This window comes from Rhipicephalus microplus, chromosome 10, assembly GCF_043290135.1.
Source record: "Rhipicephalus microplus isolate Deutch F79 chromosome 10, USDA_Rmic, whole genome shotgun sequence".
Classification (NCBI taxonomy): domain Eukaryota; kingdom Metazoa; phylum Arthropoda; class Arachnida; order Ixodida; family Ixodidae; genus Rhipicephalus; species Rhipicephalus microplus.
The window spans coordinates 33,702,686-33,727,301 of NC_134709.1; the positions used below are offsets into that span (position 1 = coordinate 33,702,686).

The following is a 24,616-nucleotide window of genomic DNA, read 5'->3' on the forward strand; positions in this document are numbered from 1 at the left end:
TAGGACCTTGGGCATCTGCCTCAGTTGCGCAGAAAGAGACTAAAGCACTGCTACTTTACCTAAAGTCAACAAACCTGAGCGACCACCTGTAGACTGTGTGTGTTCCCCGAGTGTGCTCGTGATTGTGTGTACCTTCTCATCTCGCTGCAACCTCTTTTCTCCCCTTTATCCCTTCTCCAGTGCAGGGTAGCAGACCGGATGTGCGTCTGGTTAACCTCCCTGCCTTTCCTTGCATCCTTTTCTATCTCTCTTTTGAACAGATACAAACTATATCCCGCACATATTATTCAGTTTCGTTCTCTGCTCGTTTTATCAAATAGAGCACGACTCGTGATGCGTAGAGCTCGTGATAGCCAGGAGCGTTGCTGTTGCTTACCTGTAATATGTTAACAAATTCATGCACATTTGGAAGTTCGCACAGTGTAATTAAGAAACAGAAACGTCGTCGACACCACTAATGTGCCACGCGCGAGATTCAGACTCGTACATCGGCTTCACAGTTTTGTCGGTGTGCGGAGGAACAGGTGCCAATCACGAGCTAAGAAACGAATACGGAAAACGGCGGTGCCTCTGCCGAGTCACGAAGCAGAGCCACAGTGGTTTCCCTGGAATACAGTATTAACATTCCAATGAAATCCTCCTCACACACGCCTCGAAGGCATTAACAACGTGGTTAGTGGGTATATAGTTCAAGCATTAGTGTAGTGTTAGCGTAGTGGGGAATCATTAGGAATTCGCCACCCAGTAGGCCGCGATACTAGTGAGGTGGCAACATCTCAACGTGTCCATACAAGGGAATCTCTTTAACACAGTACAGTAAGACGGGCAGCGCGGCGAAGAGCAGCATTTCGCGAGAAATCGGTGCAAGCCAATGAGCTGATTACAACCGCGCTGACGCTTAATAATCGTATAGTAGCGGAAGTATTTGATTCGATTGACTGATATGTGGGGTTTAACGTCCCAAAACCACCATATGATTACGAGAGACGCCGTAGTGGCAGGCTACGGAAATTTCGACCATCTGGGGTTCTTTAACGTGCACCCAAATCTGAGCACACGGGCCTACAACACATCCGCCTCCATCGGAAATGCAGCCACCGCAGCCGGGATTTGAACTTGCGACCTGCGGGTCAGCAGCCGAGTACCTTACTAGACCTCCGCGGCGGGGCAGTAGCGGAAGTATGTAGAATAACAAAGCGCACCACCTCAGCAGAGACAACGCCGAACCTAAAGCCCCCAAATGGCCCGAAAACATACTGCCACGCTTTCGTCGTGCCCGTTACTGTATTTTCTCAAACGTGCGCGTGCAGTGCATTGCAATGCACAAATTCGTCATGCGGTCAAACTCGGAGCGCGGATGACAAAAAAAAAACGAAAAAAAAACGAAAATAAGATAATTTTGTCGCAGCGTCTATTTGAGCGCCGTTCTAGAATAGCTACGGAAACGATACAAAAATAAAACATGGAATAAATACTGAGGCTCACTTCGGAGAGGTCAACGAGAAGGGACGCACTTTCTTTCGCCATTTTTTCGCCGGCTTCGTGGTGAGAGAGGGAAATAATTTCGATAACGCGACGAAATGGCGATCCTATAGAGAGGCTTTGAAATGGATAGTTCGAAGATAAGGTCCTATATCAACGCCACAAACAAGGAAACGCAGGAACAACAAACAAAGGCAGCAGGAACAGAAAAAGGGGGGAACGGAAAAAAAATGATACCTCGTTTAGGAAACGGGCGCTAAAGTGTGCCACGACGAGCGAGGAAGAAATAGAAACGAAAAAAGGAAAAGGGGGACATTGATTTCGCGACAACAGGGAGACTCTCTTTTTCACGAGCATCCTTACACTATTGGCGGCGCGCGACTGTTTTTCGTCCCCGCGGGGATAATAGAACGAGCGTTCGATTTTCCATAAGCATCTGCGGCCAAGTGTCCGAGACAAAACGGCCAGCCATTAGCAGTTCGCAGTAAAGAGGTATAGAAGCTGAGGAGAGCGGTATCGACTGGGCGAGAGAATGCCCGCCACTGTAGGTTCCGGCACGAGGTTTTTTTCGCAGCCGCTATACAGTGGGACCATTCGCCGAAGCCGGCGAATTGATTCCTCCGACACGCGGCGAAACGTTTATTATGTGGACATAAAAACACACACACAAACACACGGGTTTCCACGCGCACCAGTCGACGACCGCTCTGTGTGCTGGCGACGGCGGCCGCGGAAAATGGTGCAGTCCAGACAAAAGCTTACGGTCGTTAAGGAAAAAAAAAAAAGGCAACTCAGAAACGAAGAAAAGTTTGTGTTGTGCGAATGATACTGCATTCTAAATAGATTCCGTAGTGAGGAAATGATTGGGTGAGGAAATTAGTTCAAATAAATAATTTACTTCGTAGGCTGTTCAAAACATACATTTGGGCTGCACTTAGAATAAAAACAAATGGCTGAATATCAGTGTGCTTCGCTGAAAATGTCGTCTAAAGACGATAGTTTTCTGACGGCCTCCTTTCGTGCATGGTGTCACATTTTCAGCGCAGTCTAAGAAACCCTAGGGTTTTTAGAATGACAAATCAATGTAATTTCTAGTAAATGAACACACTACCAAATACTTACGTATTGATGTTGCGCCCAAGATATGCGTAATTTTTGCTTTTTGATCGACAATGTTCACAAGTACGAACGTCAACATCAACATCACCTAAATCGTGCACATGTGCTCATGAGCAGTGCTATTTCAATGAAAGAAGTATTTTGAACCGCGTGAAATCCACATTTAGCATTCGCAGCGACTGTGAAATTCTTTGACAGACTCTGCACATTCAAATGCGGATCTGCCAGGCTGGCGACCTTGAAATGCCTCAGATTCGTAAAACAGTAACGAGTTGGGATGGGGGACAAATGTGGAGTCGTACGGTTTCGTTCATAGTTTCTGAGGGTTGCACAGATATCCTACACATCTACAACTGATCACTAGTAATATTCAGACGTCATATCTCACAATTATGTGGCGCATACACGCACGAGTAATTGAGAAACAAGATGCGCCGAGTCTGGCGAGTCGTGCTAACAGCCCCTTCGAAATTTTAGTACGCTTTTTCGCAATACACCAATGGACTACGGCAAAGGTGGCTTAAGTACAGTTCCACAAAGCTGCCCCCCCCCCCTTTTTTTTTTTAATTTTTAACACGAAGTTGTTTCACACCAATACTTCAGTGACGTATTTGCATCACGGATATGACACTAAAAATGAACGCTATCAAATCAGAAAGAAGAATATACCTTGATTGATTTGATATGTGTGGGATTGAACCTCTGAAAACCGCCAGAAAAGACTTTTAGAAAAAGTTTCCCCGCCGGGAAGTGAACTTCCGACGTTTCGTAATGCAAAGTGTGTTTTCGCGCTTTTGCCCCAATAATTTAACGAAATTTGCTAAACCTTGGTACGTGGGGTCCTTGCCCTACTCACAATACGAAGAGCTCGGGTTTAACCAGTTAGTAAATGTGTAGGTCCTACAAGACTCTGTCCGTCAATGACGTCACTGCTAGTTGGTGTGGGAACTTTATTGCGATGTCGCCACTTGCATATTGCTTTGGCGCGTGTTCCCGCTTACCAGGCGCCCTCTCGTGGCAAGGGCTGTGCATTCGTCATCGCGAGAGGGTGATTTACTGTCAAGGGGAAAATAATTTTCTTCCTGTAGCGTCCCCTCAAACGTGGCGTGGCCCTTTAGGCTTCAGACTTAACGACTTTTTTTTTTCGGAGTTATCAGAGAATGCACATGTTCATTATACTTGACGTTGAATTTATGTATTTTGCCTCATCATTAAGATTTTATTCCTGATGATGATGATGATATGTGGGGCTTAACGTCCAAAAACCACCATATGCCTGGTCATGAGAGACGCCGTTGTGGAGGGCTCCTGAAATGGGATTTTATTCCTGAGAATTAGATATGCACATAATGCTGTTGCTGCTATATGCGTATCTAGTATGGGCCTTTGGCTACTAGCCCAACAGTTTCTTGCACAAGGATACTGTATGAATGAAAAATAAATGAATTGTCCCAATATTGGCTTGAATCCGGGACTCGACAGTACTGCCTGGAAAATACTCTGTGAGACGAGCTGGTTTCCGACGCGGTAAAAATTCCGAAACCGTGTTGTCAGTCTTGCCAGTTGGAAAGGGAATCGCGATCGGAAAAAGGTGGAGAAAGAAGACTGCCTCATATCGATCAGCGAAATTTACCATGAGCTATCGGGAGTATATACAGGGGAACTTTTAAAGCGCACTGGCGAACTGTTGAATATTCATGGCAGAAAAGCCAGCTGCCAAATGGATCGAGCCGAGCGCGTTTGGGGTTGGAGACAGGGACGAAGGCCGAGAGCTAGAGAGTTTTTTGGGGTGGGCGCTCAGTACTGGGAATGAAAACACGTTGGCTCCAACCGATACTGCGTCGACCGCCGCTTAAGCCAAATGGTGATTTGCGTTAGTTTTTTTTTCATTCAGCGCACAGACGAATGGGGTTAATTATTCATTTTGAACGTGAATAATGACGGCTAATTATTTTATCTTTGCTTGATTCGATGCTCATTCCCTCAGAATGATAACATGCGCTATGAATGCATATTTACATTTGCAGAAAGAGCCGTTCTGACACTGGGCTTTGCAAATAGCAATTTGTTCATTGTCGACAGTTGGTATCTGTGCATGACCGAATGAATGAATGAATGAATGAATGAATGAATGAATGAATGAATGAATGAACGGAGTTCATAAGTGGATTGGAATCAATGTAGGCAATGGAGTGAACAAAAATGTGGATATAATGGAAGCAAATGTAGATTAAATGAGCTATTAAAATGAAGCTAATCGGTTCAATGAAATCGGATAGCATGAGTCAAACGACATGGAACGAATGTAGTGAAATGGATGAATGGATGAAGCGCATTCTGCAACGGCTGCACTATAACCAACGTTGTATATTGTGATTGACTTCCAGTAAAGAGCAGCACCCTGACTTCGACCCGTATTCTATAAACAAAGGTGCGTTTTTTTTAGTTGGCTTCAAAGGTAAATTCATCATCCCTAATTCCAGGTATTCTTGCTAGAAGTTCTACCAAATTTCCGCAGGCTACCGAAAAGCAAGCACACACGTTGTGCTGGTTCGAAAGAATGCGAACCCCTTTCGGGGCATCCCAAGTCCCAGCGATTAGTTGGCATTAGCCCCACAGAATAAAGCAACGCAAGAAAAAGGAATAAACACGCCCGCAGGTTATGCGGGTTCGTACCAACTAACCATCGTTTACAAACAGCAGACCACGCCGTGCCGTTATGACGGCCTGAGCTCGTGCGGGCGACTTGATTAACTGGCGTGCCACACGCCGCCGTTCGTAAAAAATTGCGCATAAACAAGCTTACATAGCCATTCTAGCCCCCCCTTCTGCCCTCTCCCATCTACTGAACACTCATGCGCACGCACCAAAGCAGACATTCGGAATTAACCGTCAAACTCGAGTCATCAGCGAAAGCTCCCCGAGTCCCTATGCTGCTAATACGAGTAAAAAGGGGGCTTTGAAGGGCAAAAAATCAAACAAAAGAAAATTGCTGGAAGTAAAAAAAGAAGTAATAAACGCAAAGTCACGGTGGTGGTGAAGGGGGTGGCCGGTGCCATACACGCGCGGGCCACGCGGACGTCATAAAGAACGAGGAGTGTGCAGGAATTTTCCAATTACACGACTGAGCGACCTTCGGCGAGACGACGACGCAGAACAATCACTGCTGCCAACCGACCGACCAACCAAACGAGCCATCAAGCGACGCGAGCGAAAACAAAGAAGACAAGAAAAAAATCTCGCGAGATTTCACGAGAAGAGATGCTTGAACCATCGACGGAAGCAAAGCGCGCGACGCGGGAACGGCGCGAATAATTTATTATATTAAACACGCGGCGGGGGCAGCAGCGCGCAGCAAAAAATCCTTCGGCGGCGCTTTCGCAATTAATCAAAGCCTCGCCCGAACTCATCCATAACGCGGCGCGCGACAACGCGTCAGGCGCAGCCAGCGGCGCCCCGACGGCGAAGGAGTGACCGACTGACTGCACGCGGTGGAATCTTGTTATAATGAACCACAGGGGACCGGAGCGGAACGTTTCGTTGTAGCGAGAATTTCGTTTATGCGAGGACGAGCGGTTTCTTTTTCTTTTTTTTTTCGTCTAGAAACACGTCGTCTCGTAATGGTGAAGGAAGTTGGGAACATGCAGTCACACGCGTTGCCGCGGGAACAGTTATAGTTCGAGTGCTTGGATGCTTCGCGTGGTTTGGATTCTGTTCTCTTCTATAGTTATCTCGCTGAGGAGACATTGAACGTTGTGCAAAGTAAAAAAAAAACATGGCCAACTGCTCCGTGTGAACATCGGTTAGACACGGAAGCGAAATGTGTCCTCACATCCAGAGACAACTGAACGTTTATCGTACATTGTTTCGCCACAAGGGCGAATAAATGAGTGCGACGGCAACAAATTGCAATGCCACACAAAGTACGGCGAGCAGCTCGAAACTTGCAGCGCGCACCTCAAGCAGAAAGCGCGCACCAAATTAGCATACACAGGACGAGCGTGGACTTACAACTGTCACTGCTAGAAAATTAAAGAGCGCGCTGCTCCAACACAGAGCAAGACGCACGAAACGAACGCACAAGAATACACAAAATGAGCGAGAACAACTGTAACCATTCGTACTTCTTCGTGTGTTAGCAGCGCGCTCCTCTCGTAAACGCTGCCGCGGCAACGGGCGAAGTGTCCTTTGAGCCTTCTTTAACCACTGTAACTTCAAAGCAAACTTGCAATACAAGCACAAGACGCATACGGAGCGCCGCTGTCGCGAGACACGCGCGCGCACGCACGAGCAACCACGCCAGCTGGAGGCGCGCACGCGCATCGCAACGCGCGGAGCGACGACCTTCGGAGCGCGCCCAACGCGTGACCTTCGTGCCGTATATAGCCACTCATAACGAAAACACGCTGAATTTTTGTAGATCTAAAGCTCAGCAGTCGCCGGTTGTCAGCTGAGGACCGGCAATGGTATATAGGCAATGGTATATAACAGGCCATTCATGTCACGCTGTGACACTTTTAAATATTCATTCTTCCCGTCAGAAGTGGAAGAGTGGAACAAATCGCCACGTGAATGCGTTAATCTTTCCTCTGCAGATTCATTTGTTCGGAATGTAGAAAGCCTGTTTCATGAAGACTAAAAGCAACTTTTGTTTTTTGATGTTTGTGAGCGCTTCCGAACACACTGATCACTGTACCCCCTGCTGATACCTCGATGTTTTGTGACCTGTCCATGATTTTGTACAATTGCTTTCATAGTTCAAGTTTTATTTTCACCATGATCTTGTGATTCTGTTTCTTCCGCTATGTACGATATTGCCTGGTTTGTACGCGACTGTGTATATTTGCCCGCCCACCCTGTATGAGCCTGAGAAAGGCTTACAGTATTAAATAAATAAATAAATAAATAAATAAATAAATAAATAAATAAATATAACCATAGATCACCGTTGGCAAGCAGGACAGCTTACTCTCTGTGACTTAGTGGTTTCGCGCCACGCGCTGCGGAGGGAGAGGTCGTACGTTCGACGCCCAGCGACACAACTTTTTCTTCTTTTTTTTCCTTTGTACTCTGTTAGTTAATATTTTACGGCGTTACATCCATGACTGAAACACGTCAGAAGAGCCATGGTGCACCCCGGAATACAACATTTTCGTGTTAAAAAGGAAGTAAAAGGAAACAAGTGTTTAACCAGAAAGAACAAAGAACAAGTAAAAACAAATCACCGCAGTCAGACACAAACAGCGAATATACCAGAAAATATAAGAAAAATATAACACAGTGAAGATGAAGTTGTAAGCTTCACCAATGAAATTAGGTCAGGTCATGTACATAAGGCAGGGGGATTATCTTGAATCTTATTTGCGTCTGACAGTATAACGAACAAAATGCCAAACTCTTTTCTACGACATCGCAAAAGGTTACGATTCCGTTTTTGGATACTGATAGAAGGATCTGAAGTACATTGCTATTTGCACATGCGTCACATTCGCGAACCGAGAGACGTATTGGAGTCGCAAAACAGGAGGTGAGGGAGCAGATATTGGCGTATACGATTATGGTGAGTCAAAAATCGTTCAAAGGAGCATTGCCCCCGCATGCCTTCCGGAACAAACTAAGAAGGCTTGTGGCCTCACTATCGATGCCTGAGTAAACAAGCCGGTTTAGCTCCTGGAGATGAACGGGTGCGCCGTGCGATTCACGAAAGCTACAGGAAGGCATCCAAAAGAGGAAGCTCGCCCGGAAGAAAAAACACTAACTATTGTCACACTGAACATGCGTGGACGTGTTGGCCCAACGAAAGAGTAAGCTTGGTTGCCCCAAGGCACAGAGCAAGAACGATGTTTTTTTACAGCAACAAGGAGGTTGGTGGGAACGTGAAATAAAACAAACGCTGAGCATAATAGACAAGGTAGGGAAATGTGCTCAGCTTGACAAGCCATTAATTTTGTAGAATGTGTAACTAGCGCGGTATACAAGACTTCCCAATTCTGAGGTCTAAATACATAGATGAAAAGAGTCTAACTTGGCGATTCTCTGTCGTACGCTCTAAGAAAAAAAAAGAGTTCTTTAACTCTTTTCTGAAAATTTTTGACTTGCCACGTATAGGACTCGCTTCAGAGAGACACGTCCACTCTTTTTGGACGTCAGTATAATCTCTTCGGAAAGTCATGCAGCCCACAAGACAGTAATGTGACTATTTAAAGAGAGCCATTCACGTGGCAAGCCAATACTCGCAGAAGGGAGTCACTCATACTTTTTTTTTTCTTATAAGAGCATATAGCTGCACGGGCTGTTCTCCTAGGTAAGCTGAGAATGAGACCATGGGAAGGAAACATGATCATCTGGAGAGAGATACTGCAGAGAGCTTTGGCCACGCGATGGTTCAAGTAAGGTGACTGCCTCAGTTCACCGACAGTCTCAGTAGCCCAGAATGAGCTTACATTCCTTTCCAACTGATTCTATGTGCCCGGCTGCTTTGTTCTCTTCAGGTGTTTAACACATCTTAGGCACTCCTGTTGAAGGTCGCCGATGTGTTGCATGGTCTTACTTTGTTGCTGTTCTATCGTGCGCACGTGCTTACGGCCTATGCAAGCTGGGCGTTGTTTCACTAAACTAAAAGTTGCCCGCAATACTTTTGATGTTGTTTCTTTCTGTGTCCCGTGTGGCATCGCACGGCTAGACTTGCGGTTAGCTTGTATATGCTGACCAAGAAAACTTGTTCGAAGAAATTCTGCCGCATATAGTGTAAAGTTATTCGTATCAAAAGGGAGTTTAGGGTAGACTCAAGAGGATACTAACGTGGTAGAGGAATCACGCAAACGCAAGTCTAAAAAAAAAACGACAAATACCAACGTTGAACCAAGAGCAAAAGCTCCGTACGAAATAACAACCACCGGCAAGCACAAAGGTGGTAACCTCTTGCATGATTTGTATGTTCGGCATTTCGAGATATGTTCAACGAGTCATCTTCCTATACTGAATATAAAGAAAAAAAATGGCCTGGCATCTGCATGCTAATCTGCAAATGTCGTCGAAAGATGGTAGTCTTGCGTGTGGAGAGAGTGAACAAAACATTTATTTGATGTTCTGCGCATGAAAATCGGTGAATGGTATTCTGGAGGCGCTGCGTTACAGTGTCTCGAGCGTGCAGCGGAGACGAACGAGCGCATCAAGTCACGTCACACGCGATACATGAGCGTCATCTGGCAGTTTTCTTGGAAAACGAAGCGCGTGGCTCTGAGACAGGTGTGCGCGCCCGTCTCAGAGGTGATAAGGTGTAGAACGCAAGGCGACGGATAGGTGCCACCACCATGCATGTCGTCTTAGCAAAGCGTTGAAAACACTCGCCTTTGCGTGCCAAGCGTTGCATGGTGAGCGCAGCGTGATAAGCGCTACGGTCCTTAAAATTTTTCATGTATGCCTTTTCTAGTAAAAGACGCGCATGTAGAATATATACGTGTTGTTTTGGTGCCCCAGACATTCGCAATAATTGCTTTTTAATTGACAATTGCACAAGTATGAACGCTGAAACTTGAGTAACATTGGTGGCCGCTGCGGATGGAGTCGGCCGTTTCAAGTACCCGGTGGCATTAAGAGTGGACAAACAGACAAACAGACAGAGAGACAGAACAGACAGGACAGAACAGACAGACAGACAGACAGACAGACAGACAGACAGACAGACAGACAGACAGACCAAAATTTTCGCGCCGAAGATCCTTAAGAAAGACTATCGTCTTTAAAAAAAAAAAGAGCAATACAACGATTGTATAACCTCTGGTAGCGCGCCCTGTTAACCTGGCTGGGTGGACCAGCACCCTTCACCCCAGATCTGCGACCATCGTGACGCCCCCGCAGTGATCGGTACACGCACCCTCTTTCAGCGCCCGCCTTCTTCTTTCACCATCGTTCGATCTTCAAGGTCCGCGGAGATGAATGGACGGGATCAACGACTCCCAGCCCGTGGATTGATGGAGGCCACTTTTTTTGAATTTTAACGAATTCACGCGGCAACGCCGCAGAACCGCTTCTATCTTACGTTCCGCCGCTTTGCGTCAATCGCGGGATGAGAGGCGGAACCGCACTGCTGTGACTCTGTCATCCTGGGAGGAGGAGGAGGGGGCGGGGAGCGAGGTTGAAACCGTACCATCGGACAACGCGCGGTCAGGAGGTTCTGGACGGCTTGAGATAGAAACCAATTTATCATATCTGCCAGCGCACTTTTTTGGTCTTTCTTCGTAGGTAGCAAACGCCGAGTGCGGGCTGAGATATTGATTCTCCATTTACTATAGCGTCCCGTCGCTGTGTGTGTTGTGAGGAGACGTGCGAGAAGACGGAGGCATAAGGACATTACACACGATCTCGTGCCCAGCCTGAAGAGGCTCGATAAAAAATAGACAAATGCGATTGGGGGCCCCCAATAGAGACTCGCTGTCGCGAAGGGTCGACCAGCGGAGGAGTCGTAAAAAAAAAAAAAAAAACCGCGATGCTGCTACTGAGTCGGACGTATTCCGAATTGCTCGAGTGAAGTCGATCGGTTATATCAGCGAAGTCGATCGGGCCAATAGGGCGGAGTGCTAGCTAATTATCCGATATTCGAAAAGGTGAGATCGGGCGGGTTTATACTAAAACGTTGATGCAAGTCATGGCGACTTGCAGCCCACCTTAAGTTGACGCTCAACCATTGCTAAACAACTGAACGAAATAATGCGGAAAACACGGGCGCAAGTTTGGACTGCAGCATTACAGACAAAAGCGATATTAGAAAAATGTTAAGTTTCGCAGACACGTCCAACTCAATTATTCAATGGGTGTTTTGACGCTAATGCGTGTGTGTATTTGAGAGAGAGGGGGAGCACACACACACACACACACACACACACACACACACACACACACACACACACATGCACACGCACGCGCACACACACACACACACACAGGCACGCACGCACTGCTGTTGCCGTGGATGCGAAGCCTATAATATGCTATGCAAGAAAAATCGTATATATTGGCCGTGTTCTTAAAGAATTAAAGTATTGCACAAGGAACGATGCGCCTGAACTGCTTCACGGAAGATAGATGCCTACAGGAATATTCATTTCGTTGTCTGTACTGCGTCACATAAGCTTTTTTTTATTGCTTATGGTGATATTGGTGCATAAACATCGACATTAATAAGCCACTTCAAGGACATGCACGTTTGTATAAGTGTATTCTTCCAGATATATACTTACAGATTCCACATCAAAATAAATATTTTATGTGAAACTTTGTATGTACTGCTGTACATATACATCTGTATTGATGTTTCACGCTCATGTAACAACCTGTGATGTTTACGTGATGTTACTGTAGCGTTAAAAGAACGTGATACTCTATCTGCAGTGATATTCTCATTTTTTTTGTCAGCCTCCTAGAAAGGGGAAACATACATTTTGTTCGCCTTCATTATCTGAATGAATTTCTGATTTAAACATAATAGTCGAGGATTTCTTTCATTGGCAAGCGGTACACAAACACTTTTAGAGACACGCGAAAAAAAGCACGGGTCACTTCTAACGACAATTTTCGTATTGCCGCGATCTAAGCCACGGCTCACAACCTCGCTGAAATGACTTCGAAATACAAGCCCCACCCAGAAAGAAGTATGAACTCACTTGTTTATTCACCTAGGTACTATAAATGGCTAACCCGCCGCGGTGGCCTAGTGGCTAAAGTACTCGGCTGCTGACCCGCAGATCGCGGGATCGAATCCAGGCTGCGGCGGCTGCATTTTCTATGGAGGCAAAAATACTTGTACACGCCCGTGTGCTCAGATAGTGGTGGGCGTTAAAGAACCCTAGTATAGGTCGAATTTGCCAGAGCCCTCCACTACGGCGTCATTTATAATCATGAGGTGGTTTTGAAACGTTAAACCACACATGTCAATCATCTATGACTGGCTCCCCTCTGGGCGTACACATCAAGCCAAACTTTCATGCAGCGTGAAGCAAGCAGGTATGCTTGTCACTCACTCACCCACTCACTCAAAAAATATAAGCTACCCGAACACGGCTTCTGCAGTTAGTTAATCACTCCAACGGTTTTTCTTAGGAGGCGTTGCATCGCTCACCCACGAAGGCCTGCTCAACAAGGAGCACTTCATAGACGCTCGAAGGCGTCGCACTTTCGACGATCGGAGCACCGTTACCCGCGTATCGCCGTTACATCGGCTTCCGCGCAAGACGCGGCGTCGCAAGAAGAAATCCATTCCCCAAAGCTTGCTTTCTCGAGCAGAACAAGCCGGCCGGAGCAGCATCATTCGTCTCCCGAACGCCTCATACCACCCGTTCGGACCGGTTGCGCTCATTAGTCAAGCTACGCGGGAACCTATATGAGCGGCCGGCATCCCTCGCGCGCTCTTCTTTGCTGCTAGATGAACAAAAGCAGCAGCAACGAGACGCGAGCCTCCCCCACCCCTTCCCGATTTCTTAGACGAACGTTGACGTATAATTAATCACGCCATCTCGGCAACCTGGATGCAGACCACCACGGTTAACGAGTTGCGTGAGCCACTGGATACGAGTAGCTGCTACGAGGGAAGACGTAGGGATAGCTCGGGAAAGCCGTCATTTCCGACGTCGAGGAAAGCGATACACGTCGTCGTTGCCAACTACGCACGAGCGGGTCGCACTCTGCCGTGCTCGAGCGGGCCACGGAGCAAGAAAAAAGGAGATATTCGGGAAGGTATTACGTCACGCAGTCCCGGGAAGCGAGCGATGCTTTCCGCGAAGGCCAATCACTTCGCTGTTGCACGAGAAGGAGCACCGGGCCCGAGCGTTTCGCCTCTCCGAAAGCGCGCGTAATGGGCGAGTCTCTTCAGTCCACTCGCTGTACCGTAGCTTTGCTCGCACTGCATTCGTGCCCTGACACCACTTCGTATGTTGTTGTGACTGTACTTTTTATTTCTTGTTTTCAGTAATGTTAGGCTATAGCTTATCCTTGTCCATGCTAGAAGGAGGAGATGTCGAGGAGGCAAAAACACTATTTGTTGAAAAAAGTAAATAAATTTTCTTTCTGAGGCTGTGATTCTAAGGAGGGTATGCCCGGTCCGAAAGCGAGTGCCTCGACAACTGAAGTGGTTATAAGATGGAAAAGAAGAGAAAAGTGAGCCCCGTAACTGCCTGCATCAGGGTGCGACACCTCAACAGTTGCTCACAGGGTATGGGGATATGGGGATGAGGAGGGACTAAAAGGATAGAATTAAAGGTGTATATATATATATATATATATATATATATATATATATATATATATATATATATATACATATATATATATAGATGCGCTATGCCAGCGAGCGAGGACATATCGAGGGGATAGGAGAGATAGGAAAGATGGAAACACGGTCACAGGAGTCCGGGGACGGGGCACCACTTGCGAGAGCTCTTGTCGGCGTCAGGGGTTGGCGTAGGGCAAGTCCAGTAGGTCAGAGCTACGCTGTCGTCGGAGGTCGGCGTCAGGAGATGACGTAGGGCCAGCCCAGTCGGCCAGAGCTACGCTGACGTCGGAGATAGCGAGGGCACAACCAGTCGGCACGGAATCCAGCGAGCGAGTCCCCTCGACAACTACGCCACACGCTCATACTTTGTTCGAGCATCAAGGAAGTGTCAGAAGCGCGCACGGTGGAAAGGATCATAGAACGTCGCTAACTGGAGAAGAAACCGTCTGCGTCCAATAACGCGCTCTCGCCTGACACGGGGTTGACAAATCAGAGCGCGCCAAGCTACAAAACACTTGATCCGAGCCAGAGCATGACAGCATGTCTCGGTCGCAGCCCTACTCAACTGACCAACCCATAGGTCCAGTGTCCGGCATGATCACTGGAAGGACAGTTTTTGGTGTCCAACTTCCCGTTACTGTGTTTAGTAGGATCGGGCTTGCCTATACATTCTTTCAATTTTATTTGAACGAATTTCGTTAGGGCAAGTTAGGCCTGATCTGTCACTGACAGATGTCCGTAAGATGCTATTTCATACTGTTCGTTTATTTTCTCGCTGTCGTGTGCCAACTTGAAAGCTTTCTAGATGTCGACTCGACAACCTCCAGCAGTGAGACGCCTGAGGCGTTCAAAAGAAGCGACGCGTTACACCGCTAACGATGAGAGTGTGGTACAAATCGTTCTTAGCAGAAGAAAAGTCTAGAATTTTTTTTAGTTTATTACGGCGAGCAACTGAAGCGAAGAGTACGGCAGACGCGACACAAAAGCTTGCCGAAATGAACCACGTCGACTGCATTCAACGGAGGAAGGAGAAGCCGAGTGATAAATGATGCCAATATATGACGCGGCCTGCGTCGGATATGAGCTTAGTGGAAGTAGTTGAGCAGTAGGTAACCATGATTGAGAGTGCTGTTACCATTGTTTTTTGTGCTTCCAGGAATACAGTGCCTTCGCAAAGGATACAGTAGCGGTGCAACTGTGTAGTTCTCTTGCCGAACTCAAGGCCTTCGGTTTGATTCGCGTCAACGCTACGTCAGAGGCAGCAGGTAAAGGCGCTGACGCCCCGCAAGTTGAAAGCTCGTTTAAAACGTTGAACAGCAAGACCGACGCCGGAGAATTGGCGATCTTCTCGCTAGTTTTTGCAGCCGAAATCGGAAAAGCTTGCTCAACCCTCCCAATCCGATTCGTCAGCTCGATCGGGCGATACCACATTGCTGGCCACGTACGCCTTCGAAGCGTGGAGTGCAGTCGTTTCTGCTTCCCTTTCTCGACTTCAGTCGGCGCCGCAACACACGAAACAAAGCGCGTCTTCAATTAATCATGGTCCATCTTCTACATGCACGTTTATACGATTTGGCGTTTTTTTTCTTTGCCCTTGCACATTTCACAGCTTCCGTATCCGTTCTGTTATCACCTCCAGTGCAAGATGAATTTTCACGAATAGCAGGTGCACGTTTTCCTATACGATCGATTAGCCGTATAGGTCGCATGACTCCGCTAAGAGAACCAGGTGAGCTTCGCAAGTGGTTCCCTGGAAGAGGGCCTCCAACGTACGAGACAACCTCTTTCAATTCATGCTCTAATTTTTTTTTCGTCTTTCAAAGCAAACCTTAAGGCACGAGAGGCCCACAGTTAACGAAACGTGTTTGCCAAGTTTCACTATATCGGCAGCAACGAGTACACGTCACAGTTCCGAAGAATTCAGACGCTGCGCAGGAAAGTAAAACAAAAGAACCAAAGAGAAAATCAGCATTACCGTGACACCGTGCGCACGGTGGGTGCAGCCAGGCAATGCTCGCACTTCACGAACAACGTGAACGGGAGCGATTTCGCAGACCAGGACGAACCGTAGCACAGACGTGCTTCAGTACTTCCTAACCATCCGCGAGAACACATACATAGTCAATTAACTCATTAAGACGCAGACCAGGACGAACCGTAGCACAGACGTGCTACAGTACTTCCGAACCATCCACGAGAACAAATACATAGTTAATTAACTCGTTAAGACGCTGTTGCAAAACAAACAGTACGTGCGTGCAAGCTCTGTAGTGCGTCCGTGGTTCAGCGTCGTGCAACTGAACAAAGTTAAGTTTTGGAAATGAGAACTACTTTAGCGCCCAATAAGTACGAGTCGTAAGACTTTCATGAAAAAAAAAAAAAACTCCACATAAGCTTTTTTCCAGATCCTCGAAGTGTTGTACCACGGTCGACAGCTGGGCATGGTTCGACAGCTGGGTATGGTTCAATACCATTTGAAGCAACGCAAACGACAGGACAGGTACGCTAGGAAATTACGTTTTAGATATGTTCAAATATCCTACGGACAGAAATATCATCAACAGTCGACACGTGCGCATTAGCGATACCGGAAGCGATAAGAGGATACGTAGCGCTTGTTCTCGCGAGAATGGTAAACCTGGACACTGCTACACAAATTAACTTTCCACACTCGCAGAACCATATAGGCCCATCACGAACCAATATAAGGCCTGTACAATCCCACTATTCAATAAATGGATTAAAAATAAACAAACAAATAGCTCACCCGCTTGCCGTCCTTCCACCAGGTTATCACAGGGGGCGGGTCGCCCTCGGCGTCGCACCGTAAAACCAGCGTGGTTCCCGCCGACGCGTTGAGCGTGGTCAGAGGTGGTCCTTCAAGTTTGGCAGGCACTGAGAATGAAACAATAAAAACTGAGTTAGAACTACAATATTCAATAGCGTGTACGCAAGCCCAATGATCGACGACCGAGCCTCTCCCAACATTGTTAGTGTGGAAGACAAGAAGGAGGAGCTATTTCAGTCTATGAAGGTGGATGACCAGCGAGGCTGCCCGTGACACATAATTAATTTCGATGAAAAGAACAGAAAGGCACAGAAATTTTGTATTTCTGCCCCTCAAGTAACTTCAGTTGTTTTATGTATATTTTTTGTATGTTTATGTTTTCTTTTCAAGGTTTTTTTAGAAATTTAACACCTTTTTATTATTACCTATATTACCTAATTAATCCAACCCTCTCTTTCAAGAAGTGAATTAATTTAAAAAGCAAGGCACCGTCCCATTCATGGCCTATAGCCTCCCTAGGTGGGTTGCGCCAAGGTGTTGAGGAACCAACCAACCAAGCAACCCTCCACCTTCGTTTGCTATATTTGCGTTCGGTAATTTACCCGTTTATAATTTACCCTATTTAAAACTTTTACCCATTTCACTCGTTCACTTTTTAATTTGTTACGTCATTTTCGATCGTTAGTACATATCTTAATTCATTTAGATTATACGTTTATGTTTTTGATTTAGCCCCTTCTTCCTGTTCAGTTTTAGCGGACCAGGGTGATCAAATGACGTTGTCCCGTTTCGGTGACACATACCTGCCAAAGGGTTATCTGTTGAGTACGTAATTGCTGCCAAGGTAACTCTTCGCGGAGCTAAGAATCACATGGTGATACAGAGATTCAATGCAAGAGCTCACGGTCGTACTTCTCACAAATTATGGCTTAATCACCCCGATTCACCATAAGAAAGATAGAATGCGTGCTATCAAAAAACAATACACCTAGCGAAAACACACGCCAACTTTTGTATTAACCCCATCGTTCACCGATCGAGCGTATTCATAGGTTCTGTATCTTTCGCCCACTGTTTATATCACTTCGTTGTTCGCAAATACCCATCCGTAAAATAGGTGCCTTAGCAGGCTAAGGTCGCCATTACCCGTAAAAAGAATTTCACTATCTCGTTCCGTACCTTTTCTCGTTTCAATGACAATGTTCAGAAAGACGTCTATTTCAGGCCTTAGAACGAAATACGATACGGAATAAACATGCAGATGGAAATTCGACAGCATTACACCGCGACGCCTGCAAAGGATTGCCAGTAAAAATAAGTCCATTAGTAATCATAACAAAGTTGTACTAAAACTTGTGTTATGATAGAGCGCAAAAAAATCTGTTAAACAAATATCATTTGTCAATGAGTAAATATAGCCAAGAAAATTCAGTGAGCAACCAGTCAATTGTTTTTAAAATAAACTTGTCGAAGAACAGTGTTCGATATGAGATAGTAATGAGTTTCAGATATACAAAGCAGAAAAATAAGCAATCTGTCATCCGTAATTTTTTCGGATAACGGACAGCAAAAAAACTTTATTTGACGCAAGTTTAGAGATGCGATCCGGACGAAATACGCTTGATGGCGTAAGATGGAACAATGAAATGAATAGTGTAATGGTGCGATGATAATTAAGTAAAGCATTGCAATCCGTTCATCTTTCCGAAAGACTTGTTCAGTTTTTAACTTAAATATCAGTTTTCTGCCCTGCTGAATCGTAGAAATGTCTTCCCCTGTTTATTATTGTAGCTTAGTTACACCAGTCCACAGCACATGGTGACCATCAATAACACATATGCACCGGTTATATTGGCTTTCACACGATAATTGTGAACCGTCTGCACTCGTACCTTTACTGTCCCTCTCGTTCACTTACCAGCATGTAAGGTTGCAAACTAGGCAATTTACGTTCCGTGCCCTTCCAACACGCGCTCTCTATCTCTCCAACACGACACGGTAGCTCGGAAGGTGAGCGAAAAAATGTTGATTTGCGCAATCACAACTCCTCACCGACTTTTTTTTTTAGTCGTTGTCCTGGTTGCGAAGTTCAACATTTTTGTTTCATCATGAACGAACACAACCAATTGTCAGCCAGCCATTCGAGCAGCTGAGGTGTCGGACTGTTAAGCTAGAGGGCGCTGCTGGTTCGCTTCTCGATGGTCTACGAATCAGTGGTCTACACGCTGGCGATGCAGATGATAAAGGAAAGACTGCAGGCATGGATAGAGGATGAGGGGGTGCTGGGAGAACTGCAGAATTGGTTTCGGAAATACAGGAGGCTGGAAGACAATCTGTTCTCACTGACGCAGTTCATAGAAATAGCAAAAAAGGAACACAGGCCCCTGTGGCTAGCATTTTTGGATATCAAGGGAGCGTACGATAGCGTGGTTCAAGAGGAATTGTGGGGAATACTGGACGCACTAGGCGTGGAACATGTAGTCACTAATCTTTTAAAGGATATCTATAAAGGTAACAAGGTAGTTATAAAGTGGGAAAAACAGGTATCCAAGCCTGCAGAGGTAAAACGGGGTTACGATAGTTATAGCGCGAGAACAAAACGACGACACAGAGACAAGAAGGACACGAAAGACACGAGCGCTAACTTCCAAGTTGGAAGTTAGCGCTCGTGTCTTTCGTGTCCTTCTTGTCTCTGTGTTGTCGTTTTGTTCTCGCGCTATAACTATCGTAATGCCATACCAACTAGCCCAAGCTGCCACACTTCTAAGTAAAACGGGGGCTTAGGCAGGGGTGTCCCCTGTCACCCTTATTATTCATGATGTACCTACAAGGATTAGAGGCCAAATTAGAGGGAAGTGGACTGGGCTTCAACCTCTCTTTAGTCAAACAAGGAAAACTCATTGATCAGGCACTACCAGCATTAATGTACGCAGATGATATAGTGCTAATGGCCAACAACAAGGAAGATTTGCAGAGATTGATGGACATCTGCGGTAATGAGGGAGATAGGTTAGATTTCAGATTCAGTAAGGAAAAATCAGCAGTCATGATTTTCAATGATAATGAAGGTAGTGAGCTTAGAATACAGGAGGTCACGCTAGAGATAACAGATAAATACAAATATCTGGGCGTATGGATAAGCAATGGGACCGAGTACTTGAGGGAACACGAAATATACGTGACGACTAAAGGTAACAAGAATGCAGCAGTGATGAAAAATAGGGCACTGTGGAATTACAATAGGTATGATGTTGTGAGAGGAATATGGAAAGGGGTCATGGTTCCTGGGCTGACGTTCGGCAATGCGGTCTTGTGCATGAGATCAGAAGTTCAAGGAAGATTAGAAATTAAGCAACGTGGAATAGGTAGGCTTGCTTTAGGAGCTCACGGGAATACACCAAATCAGGGACTAGAAGGTGATATGGGATGGACATCATTTGAGGGCAGGGAAGCTAGCAGCAAGATAAAATTTGAGAAGCGATTGAGAGAAATGGGGGAGGAGCGTTGGGCTAGGAAGGTTTTCAGCTACTTGTACATGAAGAATGTCGATACAAAATGGCGGAAGCGAACCAGGAAATTGACTGGTAAATACTTAGAAAACAGCAGGTGGCCAAACCAAAAAGAACTATCGGTTAAGAAGAAAGTGAAGGAAACGGAGACTGACATGTGGAGAATGGGCATGATTAAGAAGTCCGCACTAGAGACCTATCGAACCTTTAAGCAGGAAATTGCCAAGGAAAGGATCTATGATAATACTCGGGGTAGTTCTCTACTGTTGGAGGCCAGGACGGGAGTACTGCAAACCAAGACATATCGGGCCAAATACGAAGGGGTAGACACAGTATGCAGTGCGTGTGGAGAGGAAGAAGAAACTGCCGAACACTTGATAATGTTCTGTAAAGGGCTTCACCCTATAGTTCAGGATGATGGCGCTGATTTTATCAAAGCACTGGGGTTTAGGGACCGGGAGGGCAAAATAGACTTTAAGCGGGTAGACTTAACTAGAAGAAGGTTATCTGATTGGTGGCTAAAGTCAAGGCACGAGTGAAAATTAAACGCTTCACTGCAAAGTACGAATCCTCAAACTCACTTTTTAAAAGAAAAAAAATAAATCTAGTTTTTGGTTCATTAAGTATTACGGCTTGGTGGCGCTAGCCACCGCCCGATATAAAGGGTACAGCCATATCCATCCATCCATCCATCCATCCATCCATCCATCGACCACGACAGCCGCATTTCGATGAGAACGATCAACGCAAAAAAAAAAAAAACACCGCACACTTAGATTTCAACGCGCATTAGAGAACTCACGGTGGTCAAAATAATTGCAAGAATGCCACTGCGGCGTGCATCACAATGACAGCGTTGTTTTAGCCCGAAGGCACCAGTAATTATTGGTATTATCTCACTCAACGTCTCCTCTTTCCCTTTCACCTTCTAGCCATACCTCAGCGCCGTTCAACCGATGTAGTTAGGCCTGTACCGTATAAGTAAGCTCAATAGCTGACCTCTTTATATACGTAAGAACTAAGACATTTATTAGGTCCCGCTTCGTAAACTTGCACTGGCGTCGCGTGCCGTGCACCACGTTTTGACGTTTTACCAATTGGACTTGCTGCGCCCCCACTGGGCTGCAGTCTTGCCCTTTTTGAATGTTAACAAACCAAGCGAACAAGTGCTACGGTAGAAGCGCAGGCACGAAAAGGGTTGGGCTGCTGTATTGGACGCCTAACGGATTTATTGATTCACCTCGCGAAATACAAAATTAAGAAACAATTTTTTTCAACAGCTCAAAGTGACGACACCACGTGTCCTACGTAACGTCGTCTACATAGCGATCACGCTGCGCTGTCAAGAATCAGGCAAACCTAAACAGAAGCCGTAAAAAAAAAAAAAAAAGAGCTGCTCCCCGAAGAATTCCGCTCCCCGAGCGAAAGGCGCCGCCACCTTGTACACTGCGGCGATGTCGCAAAGTACTTTCCCAGGGCGATTACAACATAGCGCACGTCGGATACATCGCGCCCCCTCTTTTTCTATTCGGGCGCTTGGCGAGTGGCTGAGCTAAGCAGTCTCCGTTCCTCGCCACAAATGCGCTGCTTCCCCACCGTTCTCGCCGACACCTCGCATCCATGCGAGTGTTAGCGTCACGGTTTCCTCACGCCAATCTGTGACTTCTTTTTCTTTCCCAGAGGCATCCTTTTTTTTTCATTTTTATTCTTCATTTCAAGCGTCAGCCTTTGGTAATGCGTCGCTAAGGAAATAAATAAACGTGAACAGACTGACACTTTGCGAGTTAGCCCGGAGATGTCCGCTTACAAGACCGAGGGCAGACATTTGTTGTCGCTTCATTACTGTCACGCTGCCGAATAACTAATGCGCCCCCCAAAGAAATCAAACAAAAAGAGATAAAGAAGAGAATAAGGAGAAAGGCAGAAAGAGGTTAACCAGCGCCGATCTTGGTAGGCTACCCTGTACTGGGGAAGGGTGGAGGGGAAAGAAACTTGAAATATAAACAAATAAGCTTCAAGACGGAACGGCCGGGAGCACGCACACACACACACACACACACACACACACACACACACACACACACACACACACACACACACACACACACACACACACACACACACACACACACACACACACACACACACATACGCGCGCGCGCGCGCAGATATAGTGCGATGGGGAGGGTATAAACTGGAGATGTGGCAGAACCAGGTCCAGTCGTTCACCTCTGCAACCGTATTCCTGCAATCGAATAACTAGAAACAGCACCGATTCTGCCTGTTTAAATCCGACTTGTTCCTTCATACCCTATCTACGATTGGCGATCTGTTACACGAAATGTCCGAGAGGGCGTCTAGAAAGCGAAAAGCACTTATTTGCGACTACCACAGTTCACTTAGCGTATTTAGTATATTGTACAGCCAGGCCCATGATGCTTTACAAGAACGCATCTCGCCGCAACACTAAACTGACCCAACTCCGCTATAGATAGTGCACTGGCATTTACACATCGTAAGTGCTAAGTAGAGTTACTGTATATGCATACACAGTAACTGGTAGCACATACAGTATACCTTTACTGTGTAACGTTTGTTATTTCGCTTGATAGTGGGTATACGGACAACAACGGCGGCAGCGGCGACGGCAGAAAATCACTGCGCACGCGACTGTTGTGATCTGATAACAGCTTTCTCGGTTAAAAAAAAAACAGAGTCTTCATTACGACATAACTCCAAGTAAAATAAAAATCAAGACATACGCAATTAGATAAAAAGTCGGGTAGGGACACACCCGGGATGCAAAAATGCTCTTCAGCTCCAGCGAATTTCGAAACAAAAGTCGCATTACGCAAAGCTTTCATCGCAAGCTTTTGTTGCGTAGGCTCGCTCACCGTAAACTTTACTTCGATAAAGTGAGATAACAACGAATAAGGAACCGAAAAAGCAAAACAAATGATATCGTTGCAGAATAGGCTTGCGCAGATTCGCCTATCGACTAAAACAACAAAAAAATAGCCCCTTTCCCATTCTCCAAGTGAAAAAAGAAGAAAAAAGACGTGAAGAGTCCAGGACTCTAGGGACAATGGAGCGAGCGTTTCGAAACGAAGATGTGTTATCCGACGCACTCGCTTAAAAACTGGTACGTGTGTAGCGATTGCATATATTTTCGTGTATACACGAAACGCAGAAAGATGAAGTACACACCGGGAGGAAAGCAAAAGAACGGCAAATGAAAAAAAAAATAACTACGACGCTAATCATAATGAAAGCTGTTATTTTAATTTAAATCAGAAGCACTTCGGTTGCGCTCAATTTCCGGAGAGAAACAAAACGTAGTACAATATTAGATGGGAGACACAAAGGGCAAAAAATGAAGACAAGGCAGTTTTTTTTTTCTTTTTTTTCACATTGTAATGACGCCTGTTAAAGTTCTTATCTACTGTCTTGAAAGAAAGAAAGAAAGAAAGAAAGAACGAAAGAAAGAAGGAACGAAAGAAAGAAAGAACCAGACAAGACGTTGAACGATTCGAATGCGCTTCTGAAACCCCTCGCCCCCCCCCCCCCCCGAACGACAGTCGTAGCCAAAGTTTTTTAAGCAGCAAATAAAATGCAAGCAAGAACGTCACAGCGGGGACCAGCACCATTGTTTCAATAGCTGCATGGTTACGGAAATAAAAAAAAAACCAAATAAACTCCACATCAACAAAATAGGGAAGCAAAACGGACCGAAACCAAAGAAGACTAACACAGCCGACCAATCATCATCGGGGATCAGTCGCGTAGAAGTCTCGGAGCAGCTCCGAGCCCTATCGCCAAAATAACTCGCGCTGGCAAAATAGAAAAGTGGCGAAGGAGAGAGCGGCGGGCTATTACAGCCGCTGCCACAAACGATGAGAGAGAAAAGAACAATTGGAAGCCGAAATTAGAATAGCCTTTATATAACACTAGCCATGGCACGGAGACAAAACCGAAGCCGCGCTTCTTGCGCTACACCGTTCCCTCCCTCTTTCCTCATCTCTCTCTCTTTTGTTTTAGTGATATGTGGAGTTCTCGTCGATTCATTCCGAAGTTCTTTACTCTCGCAATTACAGAAATGCATTGCTCAAACGTCGTTTCTGATACAATGAGCTAGTTCCTTTTTTACTTCTCTCCTTCTCTTAGCTCGCAATAGCGCTGCAGGCCATATAAAGCCTTAGAAACAATAATACGCCTTGATATCCTACCCGCTGGCTACGGTATTAATTTTGCACGCACGACGAAAGTAATGAAGATATTGCATTCCGCTTCGGTTGGTGGCTTAGCTGCGACTACACGTTCGCTCCTTTCACATGGGGCTCCACGGCCTTGTCTCGCCATCGTTCGAGATTATTGAATTTTATACGTGCTACCGTAACTTCTCATCGAGCGCTCGCTCGCGTTTCGAGTCAATCGAAAAAAGCGGATTATTAT

At 46.0% G+C, this 24,616-nt stretch overlaps 1 protein-coding gene across 1 annotated transcript in view; it reads right to left on the minus strand.

The window, feature by feature from the left end:
* The window catches only part of LOC119180845 (Neurospecific receptor kinase), a 383,082-nt gene that overhangs the window by 35,648 nt on the left and 322,818 nt on the right, over positions 1 to 24,616 (minus strand). Inside the window, exon 3 of the mRNA XM_037431984.2 lies at positions 16,635 to 16,762. Coding sequence (XP_037287881.2) covers positions 16,635 to 16,762 — 128 coding nt within the window. The remainder of the gene's footprint in view (positions 1 to 16,634; positions 16,763 to 24,616) is intronic.